The following is a 14,896-nucleotide window of genomic DNA, read 5'->3' as shown; positions in this document are numbered from 1 at the left end:
ATTAAAGAGACCTGAGAACAGTGCTAACTGATTAGAATCATCACAGGCATAAGAGCACAGGAAGTCATCAGCTCACTGATAGGACATATATAACAAAACACTCTCACTGGTGTACTTAACAGAACAAAAATAGGAATATTTACATACGACACATACTGACGCCCTTCTCTCCCGGCAGCAAAATGAAATGTGTACAGCTGAGAAGAAAAATATCCAGTACTTCCAGGTATGCTGTACTATTTGACCAGCGGCGTCCTGAGGCTGGGTGTCATCCGGAGCGGATACTGAGTGACACCCTGCCGTGAAATCATCACGCATGCGTGGTCATCTTTTTTTACCTGCAGGCAGCCATCTTGGTGATGGACGCTGCCAGAGAGAGAGGAGGGGGCGTTCCCCAGGTGGGATAAGGTATGCCCCCTGGTCCCATCCTCTCTCCTATAACTGTCGGGCTCTCGATCCATGACTGAGTGCCCGACTTTTCAGAGAGGGTGACACCAAAATGACTGTCAGTCATTTTGATGTTACCTCTCCAATGGTGTCACCCGGGTAGGGGCCGCACCCTCTTTGTGACATCACTGCATGTGACTCCCCTCCCAGTACTTCCAGGTAAAGTGTAGCATGTGACTCACCTCCCTCCCAGTACTTACAGGTGTGGTGTAGGATGTGATTCTCCTCTCAAAATATGGCCCGTGTGTGTATGCGTACGTCCAGACAAAGGTAAGCAGACTTTGACTACAAATATATATATATTAGGGACCTTAGACTTTGAGCTCATTGAGGGCAGGGACTGATGTGGATGTAGAGTATGTAGAAGTAGAGTATGTAAAAGCAGAGCATAAATTGTTGGCACTATATACACATTATTATACTGTATATAAATAGAATTCGCGTCCTCCAACTATATAAGCCGCGAGCACTAAATCTAAAATAGTGTTTAGGCCAAAAATATTGTGAAAAATATCTGCCGCCCAAAAAACCCTATACAATAAATGTACAAAAATATCAAAGTGAATGAATGATAAATCAATAACTTATCGATAGTAGAATGCAATAAATATAAATCGGTTTGTTAAATGGGAGACATTCATCAGCACAGTGCTAATTGCTATGTATAAAGTGATTCTGTTCAGATGTCGAGAACTACTAGTCCACACAATATAAACATTCCAAAATCAATCGCAATACCAAATGATGTGCAAAATCAATACAGCAGTGCTGGTTCCTCAAAATCTTCCACCACAAACACCTTTCAAAGCGCCGCTCACCTTCTGTTTAGACCTCAGCAAGTAAGTCTTATTGGACCTTTTCATACACAGGCATGGAGAACGGCCAAGGATCACCAGACAGGTTAGCAGTTTCGTTATTCCAATTCCTTCACTGAGTTAATAGTTTCCTCCAGATTGTTTAAGACACCTTCTCAGTAACTCCAGAACGCATGTAATTGGCAGAAAAAGTACTACGCAGTGCACACCATTAATAGATAAAAAACGCTTTAATGATAAAATTCTACTCGTATAAAAACATGAAATAACTCTTATCTAAACACAAAGCAATCCACCAGATGAAATGGTTCCTAATCGTGAGAGCGCCAATGCTGCCAACCAAACTCCATGCTTCTCAGCCCCACCCTACGGATATTGCGTCAATCACGTGACTTCATCAGGGCTGTTTTCATAACGCTATATACCGTATATTCCTGTAGGAAATACCAAAAAATCAGCACGATTACCTGCAGTTCCAAAAGTCCCCCACAGGGGGCATGTTCACAATCATTGCTAGTTGGGTCTTTTGTATTGAGGAAGGCGTCACCATCATTAGATAATGTAATGAACACAAGTCTGTATTCATCTCTATTGTAATGCAAAGTGGTAGCACCAGAGGGGTTATGTCTACTAGACTGCAGGAGAGGCTTTCAGGGGCCCGGGACAGCGCTGAATGATTCTTTACTCTAACAACAATAAAGTCATAATATTTACATGGAGTTTGTTCAGGTTTTCCCCATGCAATCAAGAAACTTGCTACCTGTTTAATCGTCCTCTTAAGAAATTGACCCTAGGATGGGGTACTAGGATGGGGTAGTAGGATGGGGTACAAGGATGGAGTACTAGGATGGGGTACAAGGATATGGAGTACTAGGATGGGGTACAAGGATGGGGTACTAGGATGGTGTACTAGGATGGGGTGCAAGGATGGTGTACTAGGATGGAGTACTAGTATGGGGTACAAGGATATGGAGTACTAGGATGGGGTACATGGATTAAGTACAAGGATGGGGTTCAAGGATGGAGTACTAGGATGGGGCACTAGGATGGTGTATTAGGATGGAGTACTAGTATTGGGTACAAGGATATGGAGTACTAGTATTGGGTACAAGGATATGGAGTACTAGGATGGTGAACAAGGATGGGGTACAATGATGGGGTACTAGGATGGGGTGCAAGGATGAAGTACTAGGATGGGGTGCAAGGATGGAGTACTAGGATGGGGTACTAGGATGGGGTACAAGGATGGGGTACAAGGATGGAGTACTAGGATGGGGTACAAGGATGGAGTACTAGGATAGGGTACTAGGATGGAGTACTAGGATGGGGTACAAGGATGGAGTACTAGGATGGGGTACAGGGATGGAATACTAGGATGGGGTACAAGGATGGGGTAAAATCACTTATGTAGCCCATCGCATTAAAAGTTTTGTTATACAAGAGATTGCTTATTAATAGAAAGATTTTAAAAAATTGACCTTGTAGCCGTGGGCTTAAGCTGGCCATACACTTTATGATTTTTCTCATTTAGCCCCGCGGGCTACACAGCATGGATGGAGGAATCATTCCTGACGGCTATTTAATTCTGACAGCAGGGGCCCAAGGCCTGAATGGCTGATTGGCTGCAGTTACTGTTCAGCTGACAATTTTCAACCCGGCTCCCTCGACAGAAATTGAATTTTGGCTGATTCAGCAGGAATCAGCTAACATTCGACCCATGCATCCATGTATGGTTAGCTTTGGTGTGGAAACAAGCTATTGCCAGCAACAGCACCATTTGCCTTGGAGTTGTATCAACTATGGATACATTGGACATATACAGTTTTTAGATATTTTGGAAACAAAAAAGGTATCAAGTTCAAATTAATATGAAAATCCTATTATAACTCCCAAAGTAGATTGGAGAGAGGGGTCTGCCAAAATAATAATAATAAATATTTTAATAATTTTGTTGTTTTTATGATTATTTTTATAATTATTATTATTATAGTGCTAATAACAGTTTACCCAATTAGACTAATTTTCCACATTGCACATTAAATCATTCTGCAGAGTACAATAAACCGATATTTATACGTAAACCCAATCAGTAAAATCTCATATAAGCTTTTAATGTCATTTCAAAAGTAATTTTCATTTTACTTTACTTTTTCTGCAGCTTTCATTAAAATAATCCCTGGTGATCCTGCCATGAAGGTTCAGGCACTTAGGGTGACAACGCTCCGTCCGTGTCTCCCAATAGCTTACCTACGTTGTCGCTCTGTCACATGGGCTTTGGATGGACACTACAGGTGGCTATTTTGACACAGAGTTGGCACCATCAAGAAACCCACCTTGAGAAATGTAATGCGGCTCTCGCTGAAGTGCATGTAGACAGGTAGCGGCTGCAAAGAGGCTGCAGCACTGAGAAGCAATAAAGGAGTAAAACAAAAAGGTGAAAACAAGTATTTTATTTTTATAAAAAATGTCTATCATGTATGATCAAAGTGCTTTAGCAATCTAAATGTCATCCAGATAAGGTGTAAATCTACTTGAGTCTTAGCCACCCCCCATATTAGTTTACAATCCAGCACCTCGACCAGAGTCATACCAGCACACAGTACTAATATTCATTTACATGGCTTCCTCGTATTCCACATTAGTGTATACTGTATTAAATAACGAGTGATTACGTTTCTCCTTCCAACCTGTCTGGTTGGAAAGCAGAGCTCCTTGCGCTGCTCGCTATCAGGATTAGGGCTCTATACGCACTGTGTTGGATTACAGTGCCAATCCTTATAAATGGTACTCCAAAGCACATTGCAAGTGCACCTCAGCACACATGCGTTTTCAGCGCACCAATCTGCACAGGTGCTCCTAAAAAGTAATTGGCTGCCTTTATGCAGCGCACCTTAAGGCGCGGTAACGCACTTGCACTGGTGCACCTTAGCAGGGAAGCCGTGTGTTCAGCTATGGAAGGCTGAAGCTGCAGCACCAACACATTTCCCTTCACAGTTCCCTTTCCATCCACTTTGATCCCAAAACATTTACTCTGCAGGTATCTTCACACCAACGTGCGAGTCCCAGAGTGCCCAGGAACCACGCAGGGCCCCTCACCCCATCCCTCCCCGACCCCGGACGTCCTGAATATCTACAATGGAAGAGAGAGGATGGCACTTTGGCACAGTGGAGATCTGGCTTCTAAAACTGGCCACACGTGTCCAAATTCTCCAACGATTTCCAACTTTGAATTTGCCCCGAAAAATTTGTCGCTGGAAATATTCGGCTGTGTACACTATGAGGCAAAAATACATCCCCTATACCGTTGGTTCTCAACCTGTGCATCCTCAGGACCCACATTTGTCCTCGGTCATTAAGTTGAGACCAGCATTACGGTACAGAGCGTTCCGGTGCGGGCGATTGAACTGTGGGCAGGAGGTGTGCTTGAGGTGCCATTCAAATAAATGGCAACGCACCTCCCATTCCAGAATGCGTAGCAGGTGTTAATCGCACAGAACTGTTCAGTTATTGAACTGTACTAGTGTGAACGGACCCTCAAAAACACTGACAGACGTACACAACCACAGACACAATCTCACACACTCAGACATTCTCACACACATATATACACTCCAAACAAAAAAAAATTTTAAGATCCGCCCAGTCTTCCTACCTGACGGGAACTGGAGTGGATCCTCAGCCTGGGGTCCAGTGCTGGGCTGCTGTGCTGTGAGGGCGCTCCATCCATATGTGCATTGCTTGTACAGCTCCCTTGTGCGCCATGTAGAGTGCCTGGGAGCCAGAATGTATCACTTTGGTCCAGGCACCTCTACAGGGCACGTGAGGGAGATGTAAGCAATACAAGTATGGATGGAGCTCCCTCGCTGCCATAGCTCCAGTCCACCCCAACCTTAAACTGACTCTCTGGGCCGAGCAGCATATAAATGGCTGCTTGGCGCAAGAACTAACAGTGCTGCTCTAGGGGGAGGCTGTGAAGCCTCTCACCTAGAAAAGCGGAAGGCATACGGGGTCACTACCCACCAATTGAGAACCAAGGGCCTAAATAATAAAAAAAAATCCTAGTCATTATAACGAGTTCTTTTCAACCTATTTTTTTGATTTCCTATATTATTATTATTATGATTATTATTATTGGCCCCCTCCTCTGGCAAAATCAGCAAATTTGTTGTTGTTTTTTTTTTAAATGCCATTTTATTCACCTTGTCCTCACTGTACTTAAATATTCCTCCCCAAGGCAAGAATAATGTCAGCTTTAATGGGCGCTCATGTGTGGGATTTGCGGTGCATATGTCCCGCCCATGCGTACTAGTGGGATCATTCTGTTTAAACATTGCCATAGTAATGTCAACATTGCCATAGTGCCGCCAACCCCACGATGATGACGTTGCCAATACTACGGCGACGCGTTGATGACATTATTCTCCCGCTACAGCGCCGGGGAGTGTGCCACCAACCCTGCGCATGCACAGCCATTGCTGTTGCAGAGAGTCATTTAATTTATGCACTTCCATGGTAACGGCTCATCTCCGAGCCTGTTAAAGGGGACCCTGCGTTGCCCCTGAAAACGCTTGCAACCAAGAGACAGCATACATCAATAAATGAGCACGTGATGCAGTCATTTGATTTGGTGTGCTGGTGACGTTCTTCGAACATCTACATGTGGCGGCACCATCCACAGTCATTTCGAGCACCCGTTTGTATATCTATATGGGAATCCCGGTAAGGAGTGCAGCAAGTATCCTTCTCTTTTACGCCACGGTAACGGCAATGCAAATGCTGCAGGATTGACGGTGCTTACATTGATGTTGCTATGGCAACATGTAAGGCAAACGATCCCACCAGTGCGCTGGGTGCGCAAGCGCAGGATCTGCATGGTGGTGCAGAGGAGACAAGGGACTCTGAAAGCTAATGGGAGTAAGATGAGGTAGGCATGCATGGAACGGTAAGAGTGACATTTAATACAATTTGTAACTGAGCCTTTTTTTTTCAGTTTTTAGGGTTGTAATTCCTCTTTAAGGAGAATTATTATTGTTGCATATCTATATATATATTTACGGCTCAGATTGGTATTAATCAGAACAACTTAGTGTGAGCCAGGGCATGCTGGGATATATAAGGCATCTACGGCCCACTTTAGGCCTCATTGAGCAGAGTGGAAGAAAGGAGTCCATCCCAGAGATGCCGCTACCTGTCTGAATCCACATCACCTGCTCCACATAATCCCAGCCAAAAGAAAGGGAACTTTTTGTAGAAGTGGAAGTCAGACACAGGATGGCAACACCTCATTACACCCCCTCCCCTCCCCCTCCACCTTGAGTTCAGTGTCATTAGCAAATCTTTGCTCCTCCCAGACAGGCGTCACTTCTGCCTTCAGCGCAGACAACACATTACAGTCTAGAGGATGTATCCACATCAAAAAACACAAAAAGCACAAAACACCCGAGCGAGGATACACACAAACCAGACTTGTATCCGGACCAATGCAATGTATTCCTATGGAGGAAAGAAAGTATCCAAATAATAATAATTCGCAGACGAATCAAAACTTTCATCTCAGATTGTTATTCATATATACGCTCAATCACATTCACTTATCTTTATTCATTATCTTCCCGCTCAGGTTATACAAATATTAAAGTTTATCTAAAGCCAGAATTTTTTTTATGGAGTAGGGAAGGGTTGAAGCAGATAAAAACTTGAACTATGGCATTTGGTTTGCTGTGTCATAAACTGTTGCCCTGATTTGTTTTTTGTTTTGTTAGAAAATACTGTTTTCATCTTTTTTTGTTACATCTCACGGCTGCCGACCCCCTGTGGCCTCTTTCAGCCCCTTACTGTCTACGGCCCCATTCACACCTAGGCGTATTGTAATATGCGCGTCTGTCGCGCGACCGCGATTCGCTACTTGGCTGTATCCCAATGGAAAACGCCCTACAAAACAGCCCAAAGTAGTCCCGGGACCTTTTCAGGCGTGGGCCGTTTTGTAGGGCGTTAGGGACGGGCGGAAATACGGCAAGGTGGGAACGAGGGCATTGACTACAATGCAATTTATATTTTTGACCGTTTTGTAGAGCGTTCGTCGAGCGTAGAACGCCCTACAAAACGGTCAGGTGTGAACGAGGCCTACATGCACTTGCTGTAGTATTTGCTGCATGTCATTGCTCTGGACTGGCTTCCTGATGGTGGCAATATTGGAACTAGTCTGTGCACTGACCATCAATGGAACCGCTTATAGTCTCCGGCCGAAGCACAAGTAACAGGGTGACATAGGAGGGCAAAAGGTTGTCACCCCATAACAGGAAGTGCCTAAACAAGGACCATCATAGCAGGATCACTTTAATAAAAACCGTAGACTTAAAAACAATTGAAAATGACTTTTGAATTACATTGATATGTAAAGATTATATGAGAGTTTACTGGGTTGGTTTATATCTACTTTACATCCTCTGTAATTTATTTATTTTTTAATTTTCTGATGTTCCCATTGAGGAAATCTACGCTCTCTGGTTGTTGACTGAAATCGAGGGTAATCCCAGGACTGAAAGTGAGAGCAATCCTACAATTATAAGTTGTCACTGCAACAGGAATAGAAGCAAAGTCTTCTGATAGGGGCTCTAGTTCCACTGGCATCTAAGAAGGGATTGCCCAACTTTAGAGACCTTTCCTTTACATAGTTACATAGTTAGTCAGGAGAAAGAAAGAAAGAAAAAGAAAGAAACTTCCTGCTGTGTCTCTGGGACAGGAAGTAAAGAGAAATCCTAAAAGAAGAACATTCCCTACTGCATCCAACACCTTTTATTGTTAGATTGTATTTAATCTAGGATTACATGTTATAATTATATATATTATTTATTTATATATACACACACACACACACACACACACACACACACTGTGTATATATAATACATGATGCACTCATAATAATGAGTGCAGATGAAGTGCAGAAAAATGACTCATAAAGTATGTACTGGCTCTGATTTTGATTGTTCCCATGATAGTGGTGTCTAGTGTCATTCATCATCTCCCTCCTCTCCATCCTTTGAAGACAAGATTGGTGCCCACTGTTGTGTTTGTGCTCTGGGTGCACATCTGACCGTCCCCCGGGCACACTCACCCTTACCATTCCATTTTCAACCTCGCCCATAAAGTTGACCATACATTGTAAGATTTTTATTGATTAGCCCTCAGTTTCTCCATTCACGCAAAATTGATGGCAGAATCTTCACTGCTGGCAATTGTATTGTGATTGGCTGCAGTCACTGTTTGGCTGACAATTTTGCCACGGGTCCAATTTCGGACTGATCTGTGATTGGTCATCTTAACTATGAACAATATTTTCTCAGCACCGAGATCACTTTGAGACAAAAATTTCAATTTCTTCTGTCAACAGCAAGGTACCCCTATAGCGCCATGCCACCCAAAATGTTGGCACTGACATAGAACATGCCAAGAAATATGCGTCAAAAATATCTCTTTTGATATTAGGTATTTTTGACTTGACAACTTTTCTACAGGGTGCTGGGGCAAATATTTCACTTCCTGTTTGTAGTGCAGCCATGCATCAGCTGAGCCTGGCCCGGTACACAATCTCCCTTCGACTCCTCTCCGGTCCCCAAATGCAGGAAGTGATGTATATTACATCACTTCCTGCATTCAGTGTCACTCTCTGGCAACCAATGCCGGCAGATCTCTGCTTTATTAGCTTCTCTGGGGGTCCCTAGGTGACAGGGGTCTTGGAGACCCCTGATGTCTCCATAAAGAGGACCTGTCATGTGAATTGGCTATCACATAGGGGGTTTCTTAGCCCTCCCATGTGATAGCAATAAAGTTAAGTGTAAAAAGAAAACGTTTTACAAAATTAAAGCATTAAAAAAAAATAAAGAAGCTAAAAAGAATATTCACAAATTAAAATAAATAAATAACACAACATTTTTTAAAGTCCCCCGCCCCCCCCCCACACGCATGCAAACATGTGTCGGGTGCGCATACGTGCAAAAACGACGATTGCGCCCATTACGCCACACATGTTCCATATCGCCGCAACGTCGGAATGAGAGCAATATTTTAGGGCCATTAATTACTGATAACACTAAACTGATGAGCAGTAAAAGCGTTTAAAGTGTCGCCTATGGTCAATTTTGGGTGTGGTCGTTTTCTGTGATTTCGAGGGCGTTGTCCACATTGTATATACACACATAAGGCATCACTGGAGGTAAATTTTATTATTGTTCGTATATTTCCCCTTAATAAATATATTTTTGTAAATAATCCTTTTAGGTTTTTTTTATACATCTTTCAGAATTTTGCTTTTATATGTTTTATCCTTTTCTATTTCTTTAAAATACTTTAATGCCAGGAAGTGACGACTGTACCTGTTGAACGTTCTCCTAGGGAAACACCGTCTGGGAAATTCTGTCTTTGTGAAGGGCAGGAAGAATATACACTCACTAAAACTACAATAAAAAAAGGTTTTTGAGCAGTGACCTAAAAATGTTCATTTATATTTTGGCTCTGAACGCCAAAAGAAGCAGCCACTGTGTATTGCAGATGGCCCAAGCTGAAGTTGAAGGTGACTTCCTGGTAGCACAGACAGGAAACCCACCTTTTGGGATCAGTGGATGGGTATGTGTATTGTGAGCTCAGGTCTTTAGCTGGACCCAGCAGGACATAATGGCTGGCTGACCTGAACTTCACAATAGTGTCTACATAACACCCAGTGGCTCAGACTCATTCTGCCACCCCCCATGGACATTGTCACACCTGAGGGCTTTGATCACTGTCACCGCCCACTAGTTCTGCTATAAGAGGGGATCAGGAGGGGACTCAGCATCCAGAAAACAGCAACACAGGCAACTATCACACAGGAGAGGATCTGGTTGAGCAGAACAAGAAAGGGAATTTTATGCAATGGCTGGATACAGCCAGGAGCCTGGACACTATTTCCCTTCCTACTTCCCCACTGGTCAGATGGGATATTCAGGCCCACAGACCCCTCAAATGGGTGTAAGTGTGGCCCCATTACAGAAGAAGGACTTCCAGCGGCCCAATGTGAAAGGTAAGACATTCTATAAGACTTACATATTATTATTATTTAACTGTTGGTGCAATATAAATCATGAATAATAATAATGTATCAGAAAAAAAATAGTGTATTTGTTACATATTATGAAGTACAGGCGTGACATGCGTGTACATTATTACCTTTTAAAATGTACATTTGGTTAGTATCATATCATCTTATTATTATATATTTTTTCTTTTGCGCAAACTGTTGGCACTATATAAATCCTGATTAATAATAATGATAATATTGATAATAATAAAACAGAAATAATATGGTGTATTTGTTACATATTATGAAGTACAGACATGACATGCGTGTACATTATTACCCTTAAAATATCTTTAAAATGTACATTTGGTTAGTATCATATCATCGTATTATTATATATTTTAAACAATTTTTTATTTTGCGCAAATTGTTGGCGCTATATAAATCCTGAATAATAATATAACAGAAATGACATAGTGTATTTGTTACATATTATAAAATACAGATGTGGCATGCATATATATTAAAAGTATAAAAAGTATATAAAATGTACCTTATATTTGATTAGTATTGTAATCATCTTGTTACTTGTATATTTAGACTGACTGTTTTTTCCTCCTGTATAAAATAAATGATGTGTGTTTATAAGTCTCGTTGTGAAAGTGAATTAAATTAGAATCCATATATTTGGGGTGTTTGGTCCTCTGGGCAATGTCTTTGGACCGTGTGCACAGTAGTTGTAGTTCTAATTTGCCCTCCTGAATTAATTTAGATATTGGAGAATAGATATTGATCAATGATGGAGAATTATGTTTGTGGATATGATACTAATTATTGTCTCTTTCCAGAATGTGTCGTGCCCCCGAACAATGCTGAGTTTAAAGCTGCTCAGACCGCTTCATCAAAGAAAGTTAGCAGTCAGCCCCAGGCCTTGGACACAGCGGTGTGCCAACGCAGAAAGAGGACCGTCTACAACCAGGTGCAGCTGGACACGCTAGAGCGATACTTCAAGACCAACATGTACCCAGATATCCACCACCGGGAACAGCTGGCTAAACAAATGTACCTGCCCGAGTCCAGGATCCAGGTATTGACCTTTTGCTTTTCTTCCTGGTGACCTGTTTGTTGATGTCATGATATAAGTAGTAGTAGTTTCTCAATTTCAGTTTTAATACAAAGCAAATCTAGTTAAAAATTATTAATGTCCAGTTTTTTAGAATGAAAGGAAGCCTGTGTTTTGACTTTTATGGTCATTTTCTCATTCAGAACTGTCATAGGTATTATACCACATGCTTTCCATGCTACTACCATGCACATGTTGTATTTATGGACGTCTCCTATTTTCCTACAGGTCTGGTTCCAGAATAGGAGGGCCAAGGCCAGACGAAAGGGCGTCAAATCAACCAACTTGCCAGTAGAAGAGCCATATTCCAGCTCACTTGGTGATAACAAATACATGTATTCCTCTACACCGGCTACTCATGTCCACCAACAACAAATCCGCAATTGTCAGGAAGAGGTGCAACCATTTGGCAACACCCAACAGGACATTTTCCAACAGCCTGAATTCCTTGGATACCCTCAATACTCCTGCCAAGTGGCCAGGCAGAGACTAGTCATTGACCAGGTATCATCCAGGGTTTATCAGCAAGCTACAGCATCTAGCCTACCCATGGTAAACCAGCAACATTTCTACAACCCAGCTATGGGCTTCAGTCACCAAGGAATAGACCTGAGCAGAGGACAGTTCCATTCAAACGTGAATTATGCAATGGATTATTCCAACTTTCTACCTAACAAGGCCACGTCTCCAGACATAGGAGTAAACATCCCACCAATACCAGTCTCTACAGCTTCCGCCACCTGTCTTGGACGTAACTCTTTTCCCACCCAAGTGCAGCATCCAATGCTAGCCGGCCAGAATGACTTTTGCAAGCGAAGGTCCCCCATATCCGACTCCGGGGTCAGCGAAAGGTCCACAGAGTACGGATCTGACTGGGATGAAGACCTCACCTTTGTCCTCAACAGTCTGTGACCGGGATGGAGTGTAATACATTTCATTCTGCTGATTGGCAGCTTTGCAAAATTCATCGGTAGTTTAGCACTTTTTTAAAGAGAGCGGGTAATGATTTCTTCCTATCAAGTCTGAAACTGACAGCTTTTTCTCCATTCAGTGCGGCTTGTTACGGGTGACATAGCAGGGAAATCCTCCCCCGCTGTGCAACCTGTCATGGATGGCGCGCTGTCTGTTAATTACAGGCACCGCTGCATCTGGCTTTTGACAGGTAGTTAGGTTACACAGCAGCGGGCTTCCCCACTGCTTGTGTAACCTAACTTGCTAAGGCAAGAGCTGTCGCAGCCTCTACTCTCTGTTAGAGGCGTGAACTCTGTGGATGGCTTGGGCCAATGGCAAAGCGCCATTGGTCCAAGCTGTCCAATCAAAAAAAAGAGAAAAAAACAAACAAACGGTGAGGACATTGATCTCGATGCCTCACCAGTGACGGGCAAGTGAGGGACAGTGAGGCTCCTCCCTGTCACCTACCTTCCTCCTCCCCACACAGCTTGCTTACCGAGCTGGGTATGGGGCTTCGGCAGGGCAGGGGTGGAGCTTCATTGGGCTGGGGGTCACTGCTCCTAATAATGGTCAGATGATTAGCATCTCGGGCATACAAAGGCAGAGATGGACCTGGCCCCAAAGACTTCTCCATGGGAAGCACATCAAACCTGCAAATGATTTATCTGTACATGTCTGAGCTGAAAGGAAACTGTGCAATAGCTTCAATGACTGTATGTAAATATGTTGTATATTTTAGATATTATAACGTTTTCATTTTTCTGGGTTCTGATGAAGTGCAGAAATAAACATGAAATATAAATACACAAAGCGGTCATTTCTTTATACTCTCTCTGCATTTTGAACCTTAAGACTAGGTTCACACTATGGCGATCCGTGATCGCATGGCAATCCTGCACGAAAGCGTACGGTCACCGATCGTGCTGGAGGTGCCATTATTTTCTAATGGCACTCCAGTTTCCCGCCGCGATACTGCCCGTGCGATCACGTTTAAAAAACCCACACTGTGCGTGATGCAAAAAGAGGTACATGTAGGTTGAACTCGATGGACTTGTGCCCTTTTTCAACCTGACTAACTATGTACCTTTTTTGCCGCGCGGATGTAACACCATTGAAATCAATGGGGTCCGGCGGCAATCGCTGTGTCCACCCGCACATGATCCCCGATGTGTGAACCTAGCCTAACTCCATCTGAATATTTATTTATTTCGGATAGAAAGGAGAACAGTTACATTTCTGTCAGTGATTTTTTTCATCTTGTCCGATCTTGTCCCTTTCAGGGAGGGGGGGGTTATTTCTCACTTCCTGTCCTCGTGACACCAGAACAAGAAATAAAGATTGTCACCCAGACAGGAAGGCACAGATGGCAATAGAAACATTGTCAGAAGTTCTATTGCTTTTTCTATTGTGGTCTGTGCCCCCATTGGAGAGCTTTCCTTTTACTCCCTGCCTCGACAGGAAGTGAGCGTATATCTCCACAGTAGAGAGACACAAAAAACGGGCAGAGGCCCTAAGCCTTCCATTTTCTACCCAACATAAAATCAAATGTTTTTGTCTATGGTAGGGCTGGAATGTTTTTCAGGCTGGTCTAAACAAGAGAAGAGCTGAGGTCTAAAAAGAGAACCTGTCACCAATACTTTTGCAATACCCCATCAGAATAAAATTGCACATTGGTGTGACGGAGGATGAAAAGCATATCTATGGAGAAAAAAAAAAAAGTGTTTAAGTTTGTATATTTAGGTTTGCAAGCATCAGTTGACATAGCGGCCGCCATGTCTTTACATAGGAAAGGAGTATAGAAAGGAAGATAAATTGGCTGTGTAGTGCCATAAAAATGGTAGATGGTAAAAAAAAAAACAACAAACATACCACATTCATACTACATTACATATATAAATTACTTATTGCAGTGATAACTCTGTTAGCATAATGGATGTACATTTGTGATATAGTACAAGGGCGGACAACCTCAGCACTCCAGCCAGGCTGAAACTGCAAATCCCATCATCCCTCTTCCTCCGGAAATAGTTTGTGCAGCGCTTTACAATATAAGGAAGACATTACAATCACAATACAATTCAGGACAAGATGGTAAGGAGGCCCCTGCCCCTGAGGGCTTACAGTCTAAAAGGGAGGGGCCAGTGATACATGAGGAGGTAGCTGTGTGGGGGTGAATTGTTGGAGAACGTGATAAGAGTGTCTTACTTATTATTATTGTTATTTTATACTGATAGGCTCTAATTAGCCCGATTAGTCTAATAAGCTGGATTTTATCAGTCTAAGTACACATAGTCTCATATATAAGATATCGTCATACTATTCTGCATTTCCTATATTTTATCATTACTAATTATTATTATTTATTACTTTGTTATTTTTTATTTTTTACTACATTATTATTACTTAGACTGATAAGCTCTAATTAGTTTGATTCGTCTAAAAAGTTGAATGTTATCAGACTAAGTACACATAGTCTCATATATCAGATATGGTCATACTATTCTG

At 42.5% G+C, this 14,896-nt stretch overlaps 1 protein-coding gene across 1 annotated transcript; it reads left to right on the top strand.

Moving 5' to 3' along the window:
• Window positions 1–10,172: 10,172 nt before the first annotated feature.
• LOC108796533 (homeobox protein Mix.1-like) lies at window positions 10,173–12,352 on the top strand. The gene is made up of 3 exons (XM_018568029.1): window positions 10,173–10,320; window positions 11,166–11,404; window positions 11,669–12,352. The coding sequence occupies exons 1-3, from the start codon at window positions 10,173–10,175 to the stop codon at window positions 12,350–12,352; spliced, it is 1,071 nt and encodes a 356-aa protein (XP_018423531.1).
• Window positions 12,353–14,896: the final 2,544 nt, after the last annotated feature.

The sequence above is a fragment of the Nanorana parkeri genome, unplaced genomic scaffold, assembly GCF_000935625.1.
Source record: "Nanorana parkeri isolate BGI_ZX_2015 unplaced genomic scaffold, ASM93562v1 scaffold31, whole genome shotgun sequence".
NCBI lineage: Eukaryota > Metazoa > Chordata > Amphibia > Anura > Dicroglossidae > Nanorana > Nanorana parkeri.
The sequence above is the reverse complement of the archived record's forward strand: the minus strand, read 5'-3'. Positions and strand labels throughout refer to the sequence as shown.